Source organism: Aspergillus thermomutatus (genome assembly GCF_002237265.1).
Source record: "Aspergillus thermomutatus strain HMR AF 39 chromosome Unknown NODE_63, whole genome shotgun sequence".
Taxonomy (NCBI): domain Eukaryota; kingdom Fungi; phylum Ascomycota; class Eurotiomycetes; order Eurotiales; family Aspergillaceae; genus Aspergillus; species Aspergillus thermomutatus.
This window is the reverse complement of record NW_020798112.1, coordinates 46,955-66,991: the sequence shown is the minus strand read 5'-3', so window position 1 is coordinate 66,991 and position 20,037 is coordinate 46,955. Positions and strand designations below refer to the sequence as shown.

The 20,037-nt window shown below is 51.0% G+C and overlaps 7 protein-coding genes across 7 annotated transcripts; 4 read left to right on the top strand and 3 right to left on the bottom strand.

Moving 5' to 3' along the window:
• Positions 1-17: 17 nt before the first annotated feature.
• pre1 (proteasome core particle subunit beta 4) lies at positions 18-1,048 on the top strand (the record flags this gene model as incomplete). The annotated part of the gene is made up of 6 exons (XM_026760392.1): positions 18-24; positions 87-183; positions 239-396; positions 461-710; positions 779-902; positions 971-1,048. 6 exons carry the CDS (start codon positions 18-20, stop codon positions 1,046-1,048), a joined length of 714 nt encoding a protein of 237 aa, XP_026615551.1.
• Positions 1,049-1,389: 341 nt separating this feature from the next.
• On the top strand, positions 1,390-3,302 carry CDV56_106655 (ubiquitin carboxyl-terminal hydrolase family protein; the record flags this gene model as incomplete). Its single annotated transcript, XM_026760274.1, has 2 exons — positions 1,390-2,068; positions 2,137-3,302. 2 exons carry the CDS (start codon positions 1,390-1,392, stop codon positions 3,300-3,302), a joined length of 1,845 nt encoding a protein of 614 aa, XP_026615550.1.
• Positions 3,303-3,666: 364 nt separating this feature from the next.
• On the bottom strand, positions 3,667-6,064 carry CDV56_106482 (uncharacterized protein; the record flags this gene model as incomplete). The annotated part of the gene is made up of 3 exons (XM_026760101.1): positions 3,667-5,548; positions 5,599-5,834; positions 5,897-6,064. The coding sequence occupies 3 exons, from the start codon at positions 6,062-6,064 to the stop codon at positions 3,667-3,669; spliced, it is 2,286 nt and encodes a 761-aa protein (XP_026615549.1).
• An 860-nt stretch (positions 6,065-6,924) lies between these two features.
• On the top strand, positions 6,925-9,986 carry CDV56_106225 (U3 snoRNA-associated protein UTP13; the record flags this gene model as incomplete). Its single annotated transcript, XM_026759844.1, has 3 exons — positions 6,925-7,098; positions 7,161-7,188; positions 7,261-9,986. 3 exons carry the CDS (start codon positions 6,925-6,927, stop codon positions 9,984-9,986), a joined length of 2,928 nt encoding a protein of 975 aa, XP_026615548.1.
• Positions 9,987-10,403: 417 nt separating this feature from the next.
• On the bottom strand, positions 10,404-12,023 carry spp2 (spliceosome ATPase-activating subunit SPP2; the record flags this gene model as incomplete). The annotated part of the gene is made up of 1 exon (XM_026759720.1): positions 10,404-12,023. One exon carries the CDS (start codon positions 12,021-12,023, stop codon positions 10,404-10,406), a length of 1,620 nt encoding a protein of 539 aa, XP_026615547.1.
• Positions 12,024-12,805: 782 nt separating this feature from the next.
• On the bottom strand, positions 12,806-17,564 carry eaf1 (MYB and HSA domain protein; the record flags this gene model as incomplete). The annotated part of the gene is made up of 5 exons (XM_026759329.1): positions 12,806-13,951; positions 14,002-14,159; positions 14,222-17,133; positions 17,292-17,435; positions 17,521-17,564. The coding sequence occupies 5 exons, from the start codon at positions 17,562-17,564 to the stop codon at positions 12,806-12,808; spliced, it is 4,404 nt and encodes a 1,467-aa protein (XP_026615546.1).
• Positions 17,565-18,162: 598 nt separating this feature from the next.
• CDV56_105542 (putative 60S ribosome biogenesis protein Mak11) lies at positions 18,163-19,762 on the top strand (the record flags this gene model as incomplete). The annotated part of the gene is made up of 2 exons (XM_026759161.1): positions 18,163-19,098; positions 19,154-19,762. 2 exons carry the CDS (start codon positions 18,163-18,165, stop codon positions 19,760-19,762), a joined length of 1,545 nt encoding a protein of 514 aa, XP_026615545.1.
• Positions 19,763-20,037: the final 275 nt, after the last annotated feature.

Here is a 20,037-nt window from a genome sequence, read left to right as displayed (position 1 = left end):
GAGAAGTTAACGCCTAAATGCTGAGTCAGCGGCCAGCTCCGCAACAACTCAGAAGCTCCAGGCAGTGAAGCTCGCGCGGCTTCCAGGTGAGCTCATCAGCTTACAATCTCCATCGTCCTCATCCTTTTTCGTCCTCATCCATCATATTCTTCTCCCCTTCCTACGACAGATTTCTCTCAAGATGTAAGAATAGTATTCTATTTTTACGAAGAAGTCACGGTCTAACCGCTACTTTTAGGGAGGTTCTACTAGGTATCACTGGCAAGGACTTCGTCATCCTGGCGGCTTCCAAAGCCGCTATGAGAGGACCGACTATTCTCAAAGCAGAAGATGACAAGACACGGCAATTGAACCAGCACACTCTTATGGCGTTTTCCGGAGAGGCAGGAGATACAGGTCCGTAGAGTTGGCTTGCAACGAATGACATCAACAGAGCACGGCTGACGATCGTTGCGGATAGTGCAATTCGCCGAATACATTCAAGCCAATATTGCGCTATACACGATGAGGAACGACACCGAATTGGGTCCGAAAGCCGTTGCCAACTTTGTTCGAGGAGAATTGGCACGGAGTTTGAGATCACGGAATCCCTACACGGTCAACCTCCTGCTGGGCGGAGTGGACTCCATCACACAGGAACCTCACCTGTATTGGATTGACTACTTGTCTGCGCTAGCCCCAGTACCCTACGCCGCACACGGTTATGCTCAGTAAGTGTCGACATTAACGGGGTTGATGAGTGGTCGTCGAAAGCATGGGAGCTGACAAAGTGTGTTAGATACTACTGCTTATCGATCCTCGACAAACACCATCATCCTGATATCTCCCTCGAACAGGGTATGAAGCTCTTACAGATGTGCACAGACGAGCTCAAGCGCAGACTACCAATCGATTACAAGGGCGTACGTTCCCGATTAACAATCTAGCGGTATCCGCTTTTGCAGCATCAGCTACTGACTTGTTCCTATAGGTCCTTGTAAAGGTCGTTACCAAGGATGGTGTCAAGGAAGTAGACGTCGATAATGATAGAATAGTCAAGAGTGCTTAGTTTCATACCTGGAATGACGGCGTTGTATCATACCATAATTTGTCTTTTCACTGATTTGCTTTTGAAGACCGGATGCATGGCAGGTATTTTCCATGACTTGGGCACGTATGTAGTCTCTAGATATGGAAATGATTGAAAGAGTCAATACTCTCCTTAACTCAGAATATCCGCTTGAGTAGATGGTGATGCCTCGAATGGGATGCGCATTGGTGACGCTGCATGTTTGACATGTTTGCATCTCTGGTCTCTATCGCGTCTTCTAGAGCTTCGCCCGGCAATAGTTTCGGAATACCAGCTCCATCTCCGGAATTTTCAACTCAATTGTTAATTTCACGGCCACGATGTCGAAGAGACAGGCAGAACTGTCGCTCGAGGACGAGCCTGCAGTAGGCTCTCCTGTTTCGAAGAAGGCTCGTGTGGAAGACGAGTTTGAAGAAGGTGATCCCCGCAACGGAGCATTGCCTTTGCGACGGGCCAGTGGCCAGGAAATGGAGGAGCATGAACGCAAAGGGCAGGATATACTTGCAGCAGCTGATCGTGAAGAGGAAGAGATGGAGGAGGCAATTCCAGAGAACGCCGAAGTCGCCGAATCGTCCGATGTCGATGATGACCGGCCAGTCATCGCAGCGCCGAAACGCCAAAGTGAACCTATGGAAGGCTACAGCGACCTCTACCTCGACACGATCAATCGCGAGATTCTCGATTTTGACTTTGAGAAGCTGTGCTCCGTCAGCCTTTCAAATATCAACGTATACGCCTGCCTGGTCTGCGGCAAATACTTCCAGGGCAGGGGCCCCAAGTCGCATGCTTACTTTCATGCTCTCGAAGTTGGACATCATGTCTTCATCAACATATCGACCAAGAAGGTTTATGTTCTTCCTGAAGGATATGAAGTCAAGAGCAAAAGCTTGGATGACATCAAATATGTGGTGGATCCTCACTACTCAAAAGAGGAGGTTTCTAAATTGGATAAAGAGGTTCACGATGCTTTTGATCTTGCAGGCAATCGTTACAGACCTGGTAAGTGTTTTCTTCAGTTCCGTTCGAGATTTTTAACACAAACTAATGTATTTGATTTTCCCCCTTAGGCTTCGTGGGAATGAACAACATCAAAGCCAACGATTATCTTAACGTCGTAGTCCAGCTCTTGGCTCACGTTTTCCCAATTCGCAACTACTTTCTGCTGCATCAATTTCCTGTACCAGGCACGCCGGAGTTGGCACTTCGCTTCAGCACACTGGTACGTAAATTGTGGAATCCCAAGGCTTTCCGCTCGCATGTTTCGCCGCACGAGTTGCTGCAGGAGATTGCGCTCCGGTCATCGAAGCGCTTCACCCTTACCCAGCAATCTGATCCAGTAGAATTTCTCTCCTGGTTTTTAAACAATCTACACCTGTCCCTAGGTGGTTCGAAGAAACCATCGTCGACCCCAACGAGTGTGGTACAGGCTGCTTTCCAAGGTCACTTGAGAATTGAAAGTCAAGCCATTACTGCGCACTCGGATACCCAAAACGCTCGTCTGGTCTTCACCGAGTCAGGCACTATCAACAGTCAAACCACCCCATTCCTCATTTTAACTCTGGATCTTCCGCCAACACCCCTCTTTCAATCCGCGAACCGAGAATCTATCATCCCCCATGTTCCCCTCACAACTCTTCTAAACAAGTACAACGGTATCACTGCCTCCGAGAAGTTGGCTCACCGTGTCCGACATCGTCTCCTTCATCCTCTCCCCCCCTACCTCTTATTCCACATTAAACGATTCAGCAAGAACAGATTTGTGTCTGAGCGCAATCCCACTATTGTCACTTTCCCGTCACCGCGCTCTCTAGATATGTCGCCGTACGTGGAACCTAACCCGGAGATCTGGCCACCTGGAGAGCCAATTCTCTATGATCTCGTCGCCAACATTATCCTTGATCCCACTGTGGCAGCACCAGGTGCCACTGAGGATGCTGCAGAGAAGGGCCTCACTGCTGCTGGCGGAACATCGTCGGCTGGTGCCGGTGCTGGCAGTGAGAGGGTGGCCTGGCTCGTCCAGCTCCACGACAAAGCCATGGCAGTGGAGAACAGACGGCATCAAAGTCAAGGTGATGGGGAACAGCAAGGACCTGAATGGTTGGAGATCCAAGATCTATTTGTCAAGAAGGCCGAGAGCGAGACTCTGTTCACGCGGGAGGGCTATCTGATGGTTTGGGAGCGTCGAAAGATCCCTGGCATGAATAATCGGAAAGGCAAGGGCGCTGCCAAGTGAGAGACGAGTGCCCTCAATGAGTGAAGCCGGGATTGGGAACAATATATCAGTATTTTATTCCAAAGAGCACCAGCTGTTATAGATCAAGCCGCATGTGCAAGATATACTGATACACTACTCGCTTGGACAGATACTATTGTACAATTAAATGTGATGTATAATGATGGTGATAATTTTCCATGCAGTTTATTATTCTGCTGCGGACACATGTAGGATGCTGGAATGAAAGCTACAATGTCATTACTTCGTATCACTATTTGAGTTTACACTGTACAGCACTCTCCGCATCGAAGGAGAATTCAAGTCAGGACATGCATGTCAATCGCAAAGTGACAAGACAATTGCCAGTATTGAATCAGCACGCTCATAAATTTCCCCAACCACAAAATCGCTTGCCGATCCTGATTGCAGCGCCTGATATCACACCCCACACACTTGCGTTCACCGCGGCTTGCAAGCCCACCATGAGGGCCAACTTGCCCATATATGCCATTATATCAGAGGAGGAGCCACCTCCACCCCATGCACCGAGGGAACGGACGTCGGAACGTAGAGGGGACCCTACAGATGACAGATAGGAAGAGGCGAGGCAACGCAAATAGTATGACTCGAGGGGGATGAAGAGCGCAGTGGTGGCAATAGAGGCGATGTGTGAAGCAAGAGAGTCGACTGGATGACAGGAAAGGATTGTGACGCGGTGTGGGACAGAGGAGGCGTCGGCTGTCATGTCCCCAGAAGCGAGAGCGTCTGCTAGTGGCGGTGGCAGCTCCCCATCGGAAGCACTGGCATGAAGGACGTCCGCTTCCGAGGTCGGCTCAAGATTGTCGTCCTGGCTTGGCTCTTCCACGCTGTCTGGTAAAATGCTAGCGAGTGTTGAGACCGGCTGCGTGGCGGGTGTATCGTGTGTAGGCTGCTCAGCTACTGTGTACTGATCGTGCCCTTGATCGTGAAATGGAATACTTGACGCACTGTCTCCGGCTCCAGGAGACAGCGCGGCGGTCATATTAGAAAGACCATCGCTGTCTACAGTTTCCGAACCAGCTACCGTAGTGAGATTTTGCCCCTGATTTGCTAGGAGATTGTCCAGGAAATCCTGGATTGACCTACGGTCTGCTGGCTCTCCGTTGTAGTCGGACCGGTCGATTTCGTTGGCAGTTCTTGGATTCTGTGGGTTCTGGTTGTGCGCATTACGGTTTCCCAAGACTTCCAGCTGCATGGTGATCACGTCTGAATTCTGATGGATCAAGGATGCTCGAACACGTGGCGAGGTTGGAGGAGAGGTTGCAGGAGACGACTGGCGCGATAAAAGGGTATTGGATCGTGAGTTGAGCCGGCTCTGAGTGTGCTCAATAGAGCGATGGGTATCTGCCGAAGGGTTGGATAAATTTACAGCAGAAGGAATGGTGCTTGGTCTCCCTAGTGTGGCTGCCTCCAAGGAGAAGCCTGTACTCAACTCGGCAGGCGACTGAGAAATCGGATCATCCTCACCGGATAGGACCCTGTTTTCGTTATAGTCTGCATCTTGGCCAAGCGGCTGTGTGGAAACATTGAGCCCAGAAGATCCGGACTGTGCAGCTTCAGCATGATCCTGGAGAGCCAGTTCCTCAGGAGAAGCGGTTGTCCGTAGTGAAGTCTCTTCCTGTGGTAAACGAGATCGGTAATGCGAAGAATTAAGCTCTGTCTGCAGCTCTGTCATGTTCAGACGTCGGTGGTCTATCCGTCCGTCCCTGAGTGTCGAACTCGCCTTCTCTTCAGGTGCACGCCTCGGTCTAAGACGAACCAACGACAACATCCAGTCCCGGAGGGAAGACAATTCATACATCACATCCTCTGTAAGAGACAGATTACTGCGGCGATTCTCTTCTTCTGATCTGCGTCCAAGAGTTGGTACCATCCAGTCTATCAGATCATTCTCGAACGCCACTCTGATGGAGAGTTCATCCGCAAGGCTCGGCTTCGGTAATCTTCGGCGAATCAAGCGATAAATCCTTATTTCTATTATGGGCCGCAGGTATACATAGAGATAGACGAGAAGAGAAGGAGTCTTAGATAACCCCAACGCAAAGTTGATGATGGTTTTGAAGGAGAGCTCTGTGGGCAAAGGCGGAAGATGCATTGAGGTCAAGTTGCCTATCGGGAAAAGAAACTGAATACCTGGAAGAGAATACGGTTGGACTAGATGCAGGGATTGCAGTAGTGAGTATACATATGTCTGCAATGCCAAGACAAGCAGAGTGCCTTTCGCCCTGCCGAAAGAGTTAGTCGAAGACGTTCAAGTATGATATCAGACACCTACGCAGAATGAAACATGGTGAGCGAGGCCCGCACAAGGCGTGACCAAGGGTCATCATTGAGATACTTGTTCTGTAGAGAGGCAACAAGGCGTTCAAGTGGATGATGCCGAGAGATAGATAAAGAAGTAGACACCGCCCATGCGGGAATTCCAGAGAAATAAAATCCCATCATCCCCATAGATGAGCGTTCACGACTTATGATATCCAATAGAGGAACATAAGTGTAGCTCTTGAATACCTACGATACACTCAATTAAAAAGCTTTCAAGGCTTTAGATATCGGTATGACTCTGGACTTACCTGTATTCGCCCTGCCAACGATGAGGTCCACCATGAACTGAGGAAAACAGCGACTTGATCAAAAGTAGCCATGATCAATCCATAGTCGTTTTCAGCAGCGATCATATCGATCTTCTGCTGCTCGTTTGGAGCGCCAGCGTTTCGATCCTCACTAACAACAATCCCCATTGTTGAAAGGATGTCATTCTTAGCTCTTCGTAATTCTCTGCCAAAGCTCTTAGAATCCGGGTTTATCGGATGCCCTCTTTCGTCATAATGCTGGACATAGCCGTCCGCATGGAGAGCGGAAGTCCTTCGATGAACTCGGCCAGATGCATCGGCCACAGGACCTGCAGGAGGCTCGGGGGGCTCGTACGGAGACCGGCCCTGCTCGATAATCAGGTATCTTCCAACACAATGTATAAACACAACTCATGATAATAGACTCAGTGTCCGATGACCTCTTTCAGCAAATTCAAACAAATGCAATTGTTACAGGTGCCAAGCCGGTAATCAAAATAACGGGGTTCAAGTGATAATGTCTCAAGAAAGACTACAACGAATGAGATATGAAATTCAAGCCTACCAAAGCAAGTCGATTTCTATAAGCCTGCCGCCCCATTGTGAGCTACTAGGAGACCTGACCCTGTCTGTCAATAAGTCATGAGCCCATGGTTCAGTATCATTATCCCTTGAAATAAGTCGGAATCAAGAGCTTTGTCCAGAAAGAAAGGATCTTGAGGGATACACCTACGATGAGATGGTCGAGTGAACAGTCACACTGATAGTTGGGGGCGTCTGATCACGTGTGTGCTGCTCGCGGCTACTGCGCTTGGTGCACGGACCAACGTTTATCGCCTTTTTTTTCTTCCCGCTTGACAAACAGAACAAACATTGTGGAAAAAGATCAAAAGTTTCTGGAAACAGCGCTGTCCTACGTCGCTTTGAACGGCAACAAGCGTTTCGAATTGTGTGTTACTGGGCAGATTCTGGACGTATGATGGCGCGCTAGTCTCTTTGCAATATCAACTTCAAATCCACCAAAAATCATGTCTAAAGCTGTTGTCAAGACGACTTTCGAGGCGTCTCGTACGCTTCGTCCCATATACACCGGAGGAAGTACCGCGCTCGATGCCAGTGGTCGGTTACTGGTGACTTGTGTCGGCGAGGATGCATTGATTGTGGATCTTGAGACTGGCGACCAGCTTGCCAGTCTTGAAGGGGTAAGTCTGGACTTTTTACTTCAGAGTGACCGAGTCGCAAGTCGCTGACCCAGAATTGCTAGGATGGAGAAATCATCACCAGCTTGGCAAGTACGTGTCTCATGTTCCCTTTTCCCTGCCACGGACCTCGTCTTTGAAGTCTGGAACTAACAGCATTATCAGTCTCTCCATCGGCTTCCCACGTCATCATCTGTTCACGGTCTCTGTCAATGCGAATTTATGCCTTAACACCCGTCGATGAAACCTCCAGAACCATTGAAACAACTCTTCTTCGAACTTTAAAACCCCATACCGCACCTGTCGTGACATCTGCAGTCGATCCGACCAGTACATTACTCGCAACCGGAGCTACAGATGGCTCCATCAAGGTCTGGGACATTAGGGGAGGCTTTATCACACATACCTTCCATGGCCATGGCGGTGTTATATCAGCCCTGTGCTTTTTCCAGGTCCCACTTCAGGATGGAGATACAAAGTCTTCCTCAAAGAAGAAGCAGTCAAAGAAGAAGTCCGTGGATTTGGACGGTGACGAGGACATGGCCGAATCTGACTCCGTGGTGGGCTTCCGACTTGCCTCGGGAGACGAAGAGGGCAAAGTGCGAGTGTGGGATTTGAACAAGAGAAAGTCAATGGCAATGCTCGAGTCTCACGTTTCTGTAGTACGAAGCTTGTCATACTCTCCCTCGGAGAATGCACTGCTATCTGCTGCTCGAGACAAGACCGTTATCGTCTGGGATGTGAGGACTTTCAAGACGCGGCGCATCATACCCGTGCTCGAAAGTGTTGAAGCTGCTACATTTGTCGCCGAAAGTGGGCTGTGCATGGTAGCAGGTGAAAACGGCAAATTGCGCGTCTGGGACTGCAATCGCGGAGGAGAGGTGACGAAAGAGCAAGAAGCTGGGCCTGAATTTGAGGCAGTTGTGGCCATCCACTACTTCCCTGGTATGAAGTTCGCTATGACCGTTCATGCAGACCAGACCCTGAGGCTTCATTCCCTCGATTCCTTGTCCGCCTTCAAGCCAGGTTCCACACTGGATCCTTTGGCAGTTGTCAGGCGCATATCAGGCAATGACGACGATATTATCGATTTAGCATATGTTGGTCCCGATAGATCGATGCTGGCGCTTGCCACCAACACGGAAAGCATTCGCATTATATCAGTCGCTCCGTCTGAGGATCGTCCGTCGAGCCAAGACGGTGAATATTTCGGTGCCGATGTCGCACATCTCGAGGGTCATGACGATATCATCATATGCATCGATGTAGATTGGTCTGGTCATTGGTTGGCGACTGGCGCGAAAGATAACTCAGCCCGTCTTTGGCGTCTTGATCCCAAGACATCATCCTATACATGTTTCGCGGTTTTCACCGGTCATGCAGAGTCATTGGGAGCTATCAGTCTTCCTCGAGTGCCGCCACCAGCCAACACACCCGCACACAATGACCCCTTGAACCATCCACCTTCGTTCCTTCTCACAGGCTCTCAAGATCGTACAATCAAGCGATGGGAGACTGGAAAGCTAGCTTCCCTCAGTTCGTCGAAACCGCACGCACCTAAGGCTTTCTATACCCGAAAAGCCCACGAAAAAGACATTAATGCCCTTGACATCAACCCTTCATCAACTCTCTTTGCTTCAGCTTCCCAGGATCGGACTGTGAAGATCTGGTCCACTGAAGATGGCTCCGTTGTCGGTGTCCTTCGCGGACACAAGAGAGGAGTCTGGTCTGTTCGCTTTGCCCCCATAGACACTCCCATCATCAGCGCCGACACCAAAAGCAGTACCAACAGGGGCCTGATTGCCACAGGCTCTGGAGACAAGACCGTCAAGCTTTGGAGCTTGTCTGACTACAGCTGTCTTTTGACATTTGAAGGACACACAAACAGTGTGCTGAAAGTCATCTGGCTCCCGCCTTCAGAACTGTCCACCAAAGGTGGAGACGCAGAGGAAGATGATGCAGATGCTTCGGTGCGCAAAACCGCTGCCCAGCCTAAACCCCTAGTCGCATCTGCAGCTGCCGACGGATTGGTTAAGATCTGGTCGCCTTATACCGGCGAGATCGAGACTACCCTCGACAATCACGAGGATCGAGTCTGGGCGCTAGCGAGCCCTACACCCTCCGGCTCTCGTGCCGATGTCAAATTGTCTACTTCTCAAAAAACCTCCACTCCGTACGCGCTCGCCTCCGGCTCAGCTGATTCCACTGTCACCTTTTGGACTGATACCACCTCGGCGACTTACACTGCTGCGGTTAGCGCCAATTCTGCCCGCGTTGAGCAAGATCAGCAGCTGCAGAATTACATTAGAGCGGGGGCTTATCGCGAAGCTATCACATTAGCCCTTCAGCTTAACCATCCTGCACGACTCTTATCTATCTTTACAACCGCAATCGATGCTGCGGATAATCCGTACTCATCAGACGCAGAAAAAGACGAGCGTGTCAACAGTTTGACTGGTGACGCATCGATCGATGAGGTCCTTCAGTCCCTCGATCCCTCTAATCTCCGCCTTCTTCTACTCCGATTGCGTGACTGGAACACTAACGCGCGCACTTCTCGGGTGGCGCAACGAATCTTATTTGCTTTGTTCAGATCATATCCTGCTTCAACGTTCGTGGAGCTGGCAACCTCTAGCATGGCAAAGCGAGGCAGTGATAGTCGCACCGCAGCAGGCATGAAGGATATCCTGCAGGCTTTGGCCGCATACACAGAGCGGCATTATCGTCGTATTGAAGAGCTGACAGACGAGAGCTTCCTGGTCGAATGGGTTTTGGGTGAGATGGACGGCGGCGTAGGCCTCCTGGGAGACCTCGGTGTCTCCAGTACAAGCGAGGCCAATGGTGATCAAGTACCTGAACATGAAAACGACTTCATCATGTTGGGGGTATAGACGCTGCGCTAGTGGGCTAGTTCATGTATAAAGTATATAGAGAGTGACATATTGGCGCTTCACTGGCGGAGTATGCTTGTATTTCATATACCATTTTCGTCCTTTACGGCGAGGGAGTCTAAAAGCATTCCATTGTCTCTGTCCCTTCTCAATCTTTTCCTGCATTTCCTTGCTTAGAATCTATTTTCGGGCGCTTTTGGATACAGAGATTCGCAGGCTTGAAGCAATTGAGACTCTTTCGAGATCACATTTGGGGAAGATCAATCAAATGTCTGTAGACAGAATGTGACCATATCTGAATCCCCAAATCACCATGGGTATCATACAAAGCAAATTCAGCACGACTATGATATAAACATTTCTTCTCTCGCATATGTCTATCTTATTTGAAGCCATTGTCCAACATTTTCCCAGACATTAATCATCGCGTCTTCTTCTCCGGTGAGAATCTCGATCGCTATCTCGGTCACGTCCGTGCCGGCTAGACGTATGAGAGGATGAATTTCTCGAGCTGTACCGGTCATCATCCCGATACCTGCTGCTCCTGTCGCGACTCCTCTCTCTATCCCGATCCCGGTCTCGGTCTTTATCCCGCTCACGATCGCGGTCACGATCGCGCCGGTCTCTGTCTCGATCTCTATCACGATAGTAACGATCGTCTCTCCCGCTGCCGTCTTCATCGTCGTACTTCCGCTGCCTGGACTGTCGATCACTGGATGACAAACTTCTGTCTCTCCGTGAAGATCCTGTTCTCTGCATGCCGGATCGATCGCTGTCATCATCGTCGTAGTCTCGCCGGCGAGAATGCCTATCCCTGTCTCTGTCTCTGTCTCTGTGGCGTCCGCTCTTTTCAAGGTTGCGGTCTCGTCTTTCCCGCCAGTCGTCGTCTTTCTTTGCTTTAGCCTCCTTTTTCAAGGCTGTGAGCTCTTCCTCCGTGATGTATTCACCAGTCTTCTTATTCCGCATCAGAACGGGCATGTAGACTCCTTCCGTATTGCCTTCGCCTCCCTGGGCCTCCCCTGCTTTTCTAGCCCCTTTGCGCATTGCAGCCTTACCCCACGCACCAAGCTCAGCCTCCGCGCCCTTGCCACCAGAAACGTCCTTCGCCCCTATACCCAAAAAGCCCGGTCGACGCTCAGGTACCCGAGGTCTCTGAGACCTGCCATCCGTAGCGGAAGTGCCGTATTTCCCCCGCCCGATCGACTGGCCCTCCTTCCAACCCATCCCACGCAAGAGTGCAGCACCAAACTCCTCCACCGGTATAGCGTTGTACTGGTCCAGGGTCGCCGGCTCAGGCCGCGAAGCCACATCAACTCGGAACGAGCCAGCCTCGTCGAGCCGCACAGGATAGCCCTCGTCAGCTTCCCGCTTCGTACTCTCGATGACCAAGTCCGTCCGACCCTCCGTCTCGCCTTTGCTCTCGCGAATGAGCGCCTGCAGGGCAATTTCGTCCTGCGTCAGCGGCTTGCGTTCATCGATGACCGGGGGTATAAGCGGGCCGGCATCCCTCATAGCTTGGTCCTCGCCCGGTCTGGTCTGCTCGTCTTGAGAGGGTTTCGCGAAGCTAAGACCATAAGACATGCTCGGACGATCCGCCTCGTGGTTACTCTCAGCAATCTGGCCTCGTCTCTCAGCTTCTTGCATCGCTTGTACCTCCTTCGGTAGGAGGTTCTTCCCCCGCGCGCCTCTGTTCACCCCCACGCGGTCGCGCCAGTTGTTTTTGCTTGTTACGGGTATAACCAGTTCCCGCTTCCCTTTGTCCACTACCCGTCCATCCGCTGATAGAACCGTTCCGGTATGGGTGTCGAACCCCGCGACGGCTTCGAATGCCGACGGGGCTTCCTCCTCATCGGACTCATCGTCATGAAGACGGTGTGGGCGTCGCGCAAGCGTCCGACTTGGCGAGTCGGCTGCTCGTGACGGAGAAATATTGAACGCACTTCTTTTCGACTGTCCGTTAGGCCCGGATCCAGTGAGCGACAAAGAAAATGGTTTTGATGATGGGTTGCCGTCCTTGGGCGGCTCTGAGAAGGACATTGTGACAACCGCGTTGTGTCCAGACACGCAGCTGAAGCAGACGAAAAGCGCTTATATATTAGCGACCATATGTGTAATTTGTAGAGAGGTAAATTGTTCAGGAAACAAATTCATGGACACATGGCAATGCTGGAAGGCGTGGAGTTCTGCTATGTTACGTTATCGACGAGGCGGTGCGGGTGGCGAAGCACCTTTTAAGCGCGCGCTTAGATGGTCTCATTTGCGCTACCACTACGTACAGTTCTTGAGGACGCAACATGTGAATAGGACCTTACCAGGTTCTAAGAAATAGGTCTAATCGAACAATGATCCTCATTGGCTTCTTAGATTCATCAATTCCATTTGGATTTTCACAAGTACATCCAAGTACTTTCAATCCATCCTATCAGTACAGGTAGTGAAAACATTGGCAATCGCGAGGGGTGAAAGCCCGAGAGGGAGTACACATGTATACCCATGCGTCCCGGTACATCGGGTCGAATTCAGGTGCAGCTCGATGCAGCGTCTGAAAAAAAGTGCGGCTGAAGTGTCAGAGCAAAGAAGGCGGCCCTCGACGACAGCAAAGCTCGGGTGGTGCGAAGGACGAAGGAGGAGGTGAAGAGGGACGGGAAAAGGAGGTGTGACATCTCAATCGTGATGCGAGGAAAGGAGAATGGGAAAAAGCGGCCAATAAAAGTCTTGTGGGGGTGGGCAAAATATGTACAAGTGAAGTGAAAAAGAAGTATCGCGCATCGAGTAGACGACAAAACAATTCTTGCACCAGAGAGCACGAATTCCAAGCCTCAGCCACTAGGGATCTGAGCCTGAGGAGGATGAGGACTCTTGCTTGAGCCTGGTACAGGACCCGCCTGAGCACTTCCACTGCGCTGTGTTTGCGGTGTTGCGCTACGGCTCTGCTGTGGGAGGGCGCCATTCATCGCAGGTGAGTTGCCTACTCCAATTCGATTCTGTTGAGCAGGCTGCGGGACACGCATCATAGGCGAGAAACCTTGCGCCTGAGGAACTTGCATTCCCGGGCCCCCATTAATGCCAGGTTGAGGAGATTGAAAATTGCCATCGTGCGGAACTTGATAGTTGGCCTGGACACTAGCCATGTTACCTGCGGCTGCATTCATGGCCACCTGGGACATTCGCTGCTGCTGGTACTGATGTAGCCGGTCTGTGGCCAACTTGTTCACTTGCTCTGGGGGCATGTTAGGGTTACTCCGCTGAATCTGGTTCTGGATGCTACTGATCGTCGGGACAACTCCGCCCGATAGAAGATTGGGTTGGCCCATTCGAGGAGAAGGAGTGGATACGCCTTGAGGTATGGCATTGTGGACAGACGGGCTCTGCATTCCACCCCCGGCCTGGAGAGCCGCCATCATAGCTGGGTTATTTGGGGTGCCGTTGACATTCGGCAGGTTCATATTCGGAGAGTGAGAGCCTTGCGGTCCGAACTGCTGTTGATTATGAAACTGTTGCGGTGCTTGCTGAGCCTGAGGTTGCTGATGTTGCGATGGCTGGGGTTGCTGCTGGCGAGACTGCAAGATACGCTGCTGCTCTTGTAGGCGGTTTGCTTCGCGAATAACGCGGGCATTATCCGGAGATGTTTGTATTGGCACTCCAGGTCGACCACCCGGGCCCTGCGGCATCCCGGCCTGTGGCATCATCTTCATCGCCATCGGATTCGGAGGTATGGGGCCATTCATGGGTCCTCCAGCCGGCATACCTTGCATGTGAGGTCGGCCTTGGCTGACGCCCATCCCTGGTGGCATGCCATTCGGCAATGCGTTGGGCATTCCGTTAGGCATCCCATTAGGGGCAGCGCCAGGTATACCAGGAGTTCCAGGATTATGAGGCATACCGTTAGGGGTTCGTCCAGGTGGAGCGTTCATCATTGGCTGCTGGTTAGGTATTTGGCCTGCACGCTGAGCTGCCAAATTCGCCTGAAAGAAGTCAGTGGTCAGGTCCATTTCTATGGGGAGTGACATCTCACCCTCTGCTGAGCTATCATTTGCTGACGGTATTGCTCTTGCCTCTCCTGAAGTTTCAACTCCCGATCGTATTTGAGCCGACTGAACTCGGCAGGGGACGAGATCGGAGGCTTCGGCTGGTTTGCTTCATTGACCTTCCTCAACGAAGCAAGATGAGAAGCTGGAATAAATGAAGATAGAGGTCAGCGTAATTCAACGCTCTCAATCATATTGGAAGCTTACCGTGTTGCTGCTTCTGAAGCATCGTCTCACGCTTCTTGGCCAGCTTTCGCATAGCATCAAGCAATGCAAGATGCTTCGAAGACCTCCTTCTGTCGACTCGTACAGGTTGCGTTGTACGCCTGCGAATCGGTGGCTGCGCTTGGGCATTGTTGTTACCCCCCTGTTGTTGTTGTTGCTGCTGCTGCTGCTGAGCAGCCTGCTGTTGGGCCAGGACAGTGCGTTGGGCAGTTTCTATCCTCTGGTGATAAGCGCGAAAATATTGTGTTTTCGACATGTCGGCAGGCAGTCCTTCTAATCCCACCCATCGCTCGAAACATTCCCAGGGTGTCCGTCTCTCGGCGCCCGATGTAAATTGGGAGGATGGAGTAAGGCAGCTGGATATCAACGACCAATTGTATGAATACTCCTTCACAAGACGTCGTAGCTCGTCGTCTTCAGCATATGTCCACTGAGATGACTGCCTGGACTCGAAGAAGCCAACGGAGGGCATAGGATATTCAGTTGGGGGCCTGAAGGAATGACCGGGATGGATACGATCCCGTAAGGGTTTATTCTCAGGCCTGAAAAGCGCAACATTGGTCTGTTCAGGTGGCAAGTCTAACATGCCGTCCTCCGGATTAGAATCGTATTGCGAGTAGTCATAGCGGCTACGCTTTCTGGGTGGCTCAGTCTCGTGGAACCTAATCCTACCAGAAGCATATTTCGAGACGGGCAATATTTCAGTCTTCCAGGCAGAATCGGGAGGCTCCTCGAACATTGGCAGATTGGTTCCAGGAGCGATCTTCACGGGCGTGTATATCGGCAGTTCATCAAGGATTTTTTGAGCCGCAGGTGTCATGTCTAACGAAAACGTGAACTCATCCGAGCCAAGGGAAAAGATTGCGGCCGGAGCCACAGTGTCACGAAGGTCATGACGTATCTCGTCGTTGAAGCCGTCACTGACGGACTCATCTTCTGTGGACGGTATAAGATCCGGAGTAGGATGCGAGACAATGAGCATCTCGTCAGTTGTCTCCTCGGGCGGTGAGATCATGCTGGATGTGTGGGCATCTTTCCTTTCGAAATTCGACGAAGGTATCCTGCTCGGCACACGAAGAAGGGCACGATGCTCCGGGTCACTGTTGACATACTCGGCGCACCAGTCAGCACAGCTCTTCGCCGCTGCAATCTTCCATTTTCGTTCTTCGCGGAAGTCGGTGCGCATCCACTTCATATGATCAAGCAGGACGTCCCAGTGCGTTCCCTGCCGAGGAGGCTCGACTGAGCGCTTCAATTGGCGCAGCGGCCATCTGTTCGCATTCTGTAGGGCATAGATTCGACGTAAGGTACGGCAGTCCATTTGTTCTTGATATTCAAGGAGGTGGTTGGAGGTTGTAAGGGTCTTATGAGCTGAAGCCAGGAGTGTGCTAAGATTCGTTCCTCGAGGAGGAGCATATGCCTTGTTCTGGAACAAGGTGAATAGATAGTCCTGCTCTTCGTTCAACCTAGCTAGTTCACCCGCATATTGACGGACAATATCCAAAGAATCATCCTTTTCTTGTTGCTGTTGTTGCTGTTGCTGCTGCTTGGGAAAAACCACAGTCGACAGCTTGCTCCTCTCTTTCTCTCGCGCTTTTCTATCTTTCAAGCGCATCTTCGCTGCAGACTCTGGCGAGGCGCTAGGTGCAGCCCGCACCGCATCAGCAGGTTTCTCCATCGGATGAGCTTTCTCAGGTTGCACGACGGATGGTTTTGGAGTCTCGCCGAGTATCTCAGATACGGACTTGTGTCGGATGGCCCCAGATGATACGCGAGTTGTCATACGTTCCGGTTGAGGAGGAATCATAGACGCCGTCGACGTTGGCTTCTTCCCAGCCGGAGTTGTCGGCGCAACCACCTTAACTTCAGTACCAACTTCAGGCTGGGTCTTTTCCTGTATACGCTGTGCCGGCGGCTGGGACTCCTCGGGTGTGACAACAACTCCATCTGGCCTCTTGGGTTCAGGAGGCACTGCAGATGTAGAAGTCTGATCTTGGGTTTCCTTTAATGGATCGATTGCCGCAGACGGAGTGGGGCCAACATCCTCTCTGATAACTTCATTCGACACACTGCTTGCTGTTGCGACGTCGCCGATCGACTTGCTTGCAACTAAGGTGTTTTGTTGAAGAGATTGCGCTGCCTCCAGCTGAAGCTGTTCGTCCGGCGTGGACGGGACCAAGCTTGGCTGTAACTGTACAGGTCCAACATGTTTCGGGCTCCGCGCAACTTGACCCGCTCCTTCTGTAACTTCCTCGGCAGGACTGGTATCAGGGGAGACAGCGACAGGAACGGGAGTGTTGTTCGAATAAGGACCTGCGGACGAGGCGGGTGAGAGAGGTTGATCTTCTAAAGACTGAGGCAAGACTAGAGACGGTCGACTAATAGGCTTTCTTCGCGCAGAGGGTAGTTGGTCCGAGGTCGCGTGTGGAGGTGCAACTGCGCCAGGGGGCTGCTCTTTCCGAACCGGAGAAACGCTGACATCCACAGATTCGTGGCTGGTACTTGTAGGTGGAGTTTCAGGCACCGGAACGCTCGTCTTTTGCGGTAGTTGGTCAGGTTGTGTAGACGTCGCAGGTGACTTGTCGACCTGCGTGATTTCAGAAGTTACAGCGAGCGTCGGTTGATGGTGAATGCGCGCATCATCCTTCTTCAGCGAATCTTCAACCAGTCTCTGCTCGATCACCTGCGCAGTCGGGCCCTCCTGCTGCTCAGAACTGGGCGCAATGCCTTGAACGACACCTTCCACTTTAGAAGGCGCATTGACCGGGGAGACATCATGTGTTTTGATAACTGAATCAGCTACCTCCGGCGATGACTGCTGTCTCTCAGGGAGCGGGATGAGAGCTGCAAAGTCGGGGAATGGTGGAAGAGTAGCTTCATTGAAATAGCAACCTCTATAGAGATGTTAGAATACGCAACCCATTCGAATACCGGCATGTAATGCGTAACACGAGGAATGAGAGTTCAAAAGGAATAACAAATATCGACAAGATCAAGAGTAAGATCAAAATAATGCATGTAATATCGCGCGAGATGCAGTATAGTTACTTACTTAGAGAGGTCGTTGGCGTCAAGAAACGCCTGTTCTTTTTGGTGATATAGCGCATCGGTCGGAGCGTTCTCGGTCGCGCCCGCAAAGCCTACGGTCGCGAAGTAGAGCTCGCTCAGTTTGCGCTTCCGCGACAACAAACAACGTCTGAAAATAATTAAAATAAGCGATAATTCGACATCAGGAGATCATGTACAGTAGAAAAAATCGCTCGAAAATATCAAATACTTACGCGATCTCATCGTTCTTGGAGCGGAGCAGCTCGTCACGGAGCATCGAGTCTATTTCGGGAACACAGCATCCGATTAACGCGCTAAAAAGAAAGGGAATGGATTGAGCGAAGTCATCCAGATGGAAAAAGTCGCTCAAAAATGATGAAGCCGGCGGGGTTGGGTGGTTATGTGATGCAGAAAAATTGAGACGCGAAGATTTCACCGTTGAAGGGATTTTTGGGGTGTGGTGATGAAACTTCTGAACGGGTAGTACAGGTGAGTTTGGTTGGTTGATTCTGGTTACTGCTTGGTGATGGGGGAGGCAAGTGTTAGGTATGAAAGGGTGCCGGGAACAGTCTTGTTAATGGCGTTTGGGTAGGGGCAAGACCAAGCAACAAAAAAGTATGTAAGTCAGTAATGAGATCAGGGGTGTTGTTGCAGCCTCAGGCTTCAAGGCCACCAACATCAGAGTGGATGACCGCATTCAGATTTAGTGACTGCGCCACAGGCATCAAGGCCGCCTCCATCTGTCACCGCCTAAGACTGCGATAAGTCTGGCAGAAAAAAAAGTTACCCGTTCTGCAAAATTATAGAGCGTTGAACTGTTGATATTCGAACACTTAAGACACATTGTTTGAAGAAATCACTGGATAAACACAGTCATGGCCAAGCGCAAGAGAGAACAGTCTTCCAAGGATACCCAAACTTCTCCGAAAGCGGCAAAAGTTGTCAAGCCATCCACAGCTCAAAATGTCTTCTCGGCTGATGCGGCCAGTCCTGCGGTCACTTTGCAGATAGTCACTGGCTCTTATGAGCGTGTGCTACATGGCTTTACTGCTGCTATTTCTCCAGTCTGCTTCAAATCTGCAGATTCTCATGAAGCCGAAACCGACAAAAATCTAGTTCAATTCGTTGATACTTTCCTGTTCGAAGCTCATGCTTCTGCTATCCGTTGCCTTGCTTTGTCTCCGGTGCCAAAGAAAGATTCTACTGAACCACCCAAAGTCATCTTGGCCAGTGGAGGCACAGATGAGCGAATTAATCTCTACTCGCTGTCTGCCGCTCCTCCAGCGGTGACTGAGCATTATCCAACAGTTCCGACTCTGGCTGGAAATAAAGTCCTCGAGAACCCGAAAAACCGAGAACTTGGCTCTCTTCTACACCACAGTGCCTATATTTCCGCCTTACATTTCCCTTCACGCTCCAAGTTATTGGCTGCTGCGGAGGATAATACCATTTCTGTCACGAAGACCCGCGACTGGACAGTTGTCTCCACTATCAAGGCCCCTCGTCCCAAAGTCCAGGGGAGACCAAGTGGTGATACCGCACCGCCCGGAGGCGCTCCCTCGGGAGTCAACGATTTCGCAGTGCATCCCAGTATGAAGCTCATGCTCTCTGTCGGTAGAGGAGAAAAGTGCATGAGACTCTGGAATTTGGTGACAGGAAAGAAGGCTGGGGTGTTGAACTTTAGCAAGGAAATTCTGCAGAGTGTGAAGGAAGGTCGCTGGAGCACTGGGGAGGGCAGAAAGATTGAATGGAACCCAAAGGGTGAAGAGTTCGCCGTTGCATTTGAATGGGGAGCCGTCGTCTTCGGGATAGTGAGTATTCCTGTCGACCTTCTGAATCTGCGCGAGCAAGTCTAATCATTTGTAGGATTCAACGCCCGTTTGCAGGGTGCTACCAAGCCCACGAAGCAAGGTGCATCAGATGAAATACATCGCTCTTGACCCCTCTGCGGAAGACGGCGAGGAGCTGCTTGCTGTCTCCACAGAGGATGGCAGAATCATATTCTACTCAACTAAGAGGTTACAAAAGGCTGCAGATGACGACGAATCTCCAATTCCTTACGCTGAGGCCGTTGCTGAGCTCGGTGGCAGAGCATCTGGCTTTCCTGGCAGAGTCAAGGATTTCGAGATCTTGAATGTAGGAGAGGAGTCCACGGTACAGAAGGGCGATCTCCTTGTGGTTACCGGGAACAGCGAGGGTGTTGTGCGCGTGTGGATGGTGCACGGGAAGAATCTCATTCGTGATACGAAGGAGAAGCCGAAGAATTCTGACGACAAGGGCAAAGGATCAGAGAACCTGCAGGTTGGAAAACTCTTGAACGTCTATGAGACAGGGAATCGGATAACCTGCCTCAGGGCTTTCATCATGCTACCCCCAGAGGACCCCTCAACGCTTGATGACTTCGAAGAGGGCTCGGAAGATGAGATTGAGAAAGAAGAAGAAGAGGAGACCAGCGAGGGGAGTGACGAAGAATGAATGTACATAACTTCCAGTGATATATTGTGCTATATACCCGACCATGTGCTCATAGACCACCGTATGTAAATCACTGAAAGCAACATAATTTGTTCAACTGATTTCCTAGAATGACTGGCCCAAACATCAAGGCTGTATCGTATCATACAGGATGCTATCATGATGGTTAATTCATGCTTGATTCTTTTACTGGTTGATGTGAGTCATTCAAGTGTGGCATTGAAGAGAGTGAACAGGTGTTTAAGCTCAGTGAGATAAAAGGATCAACTAACTTT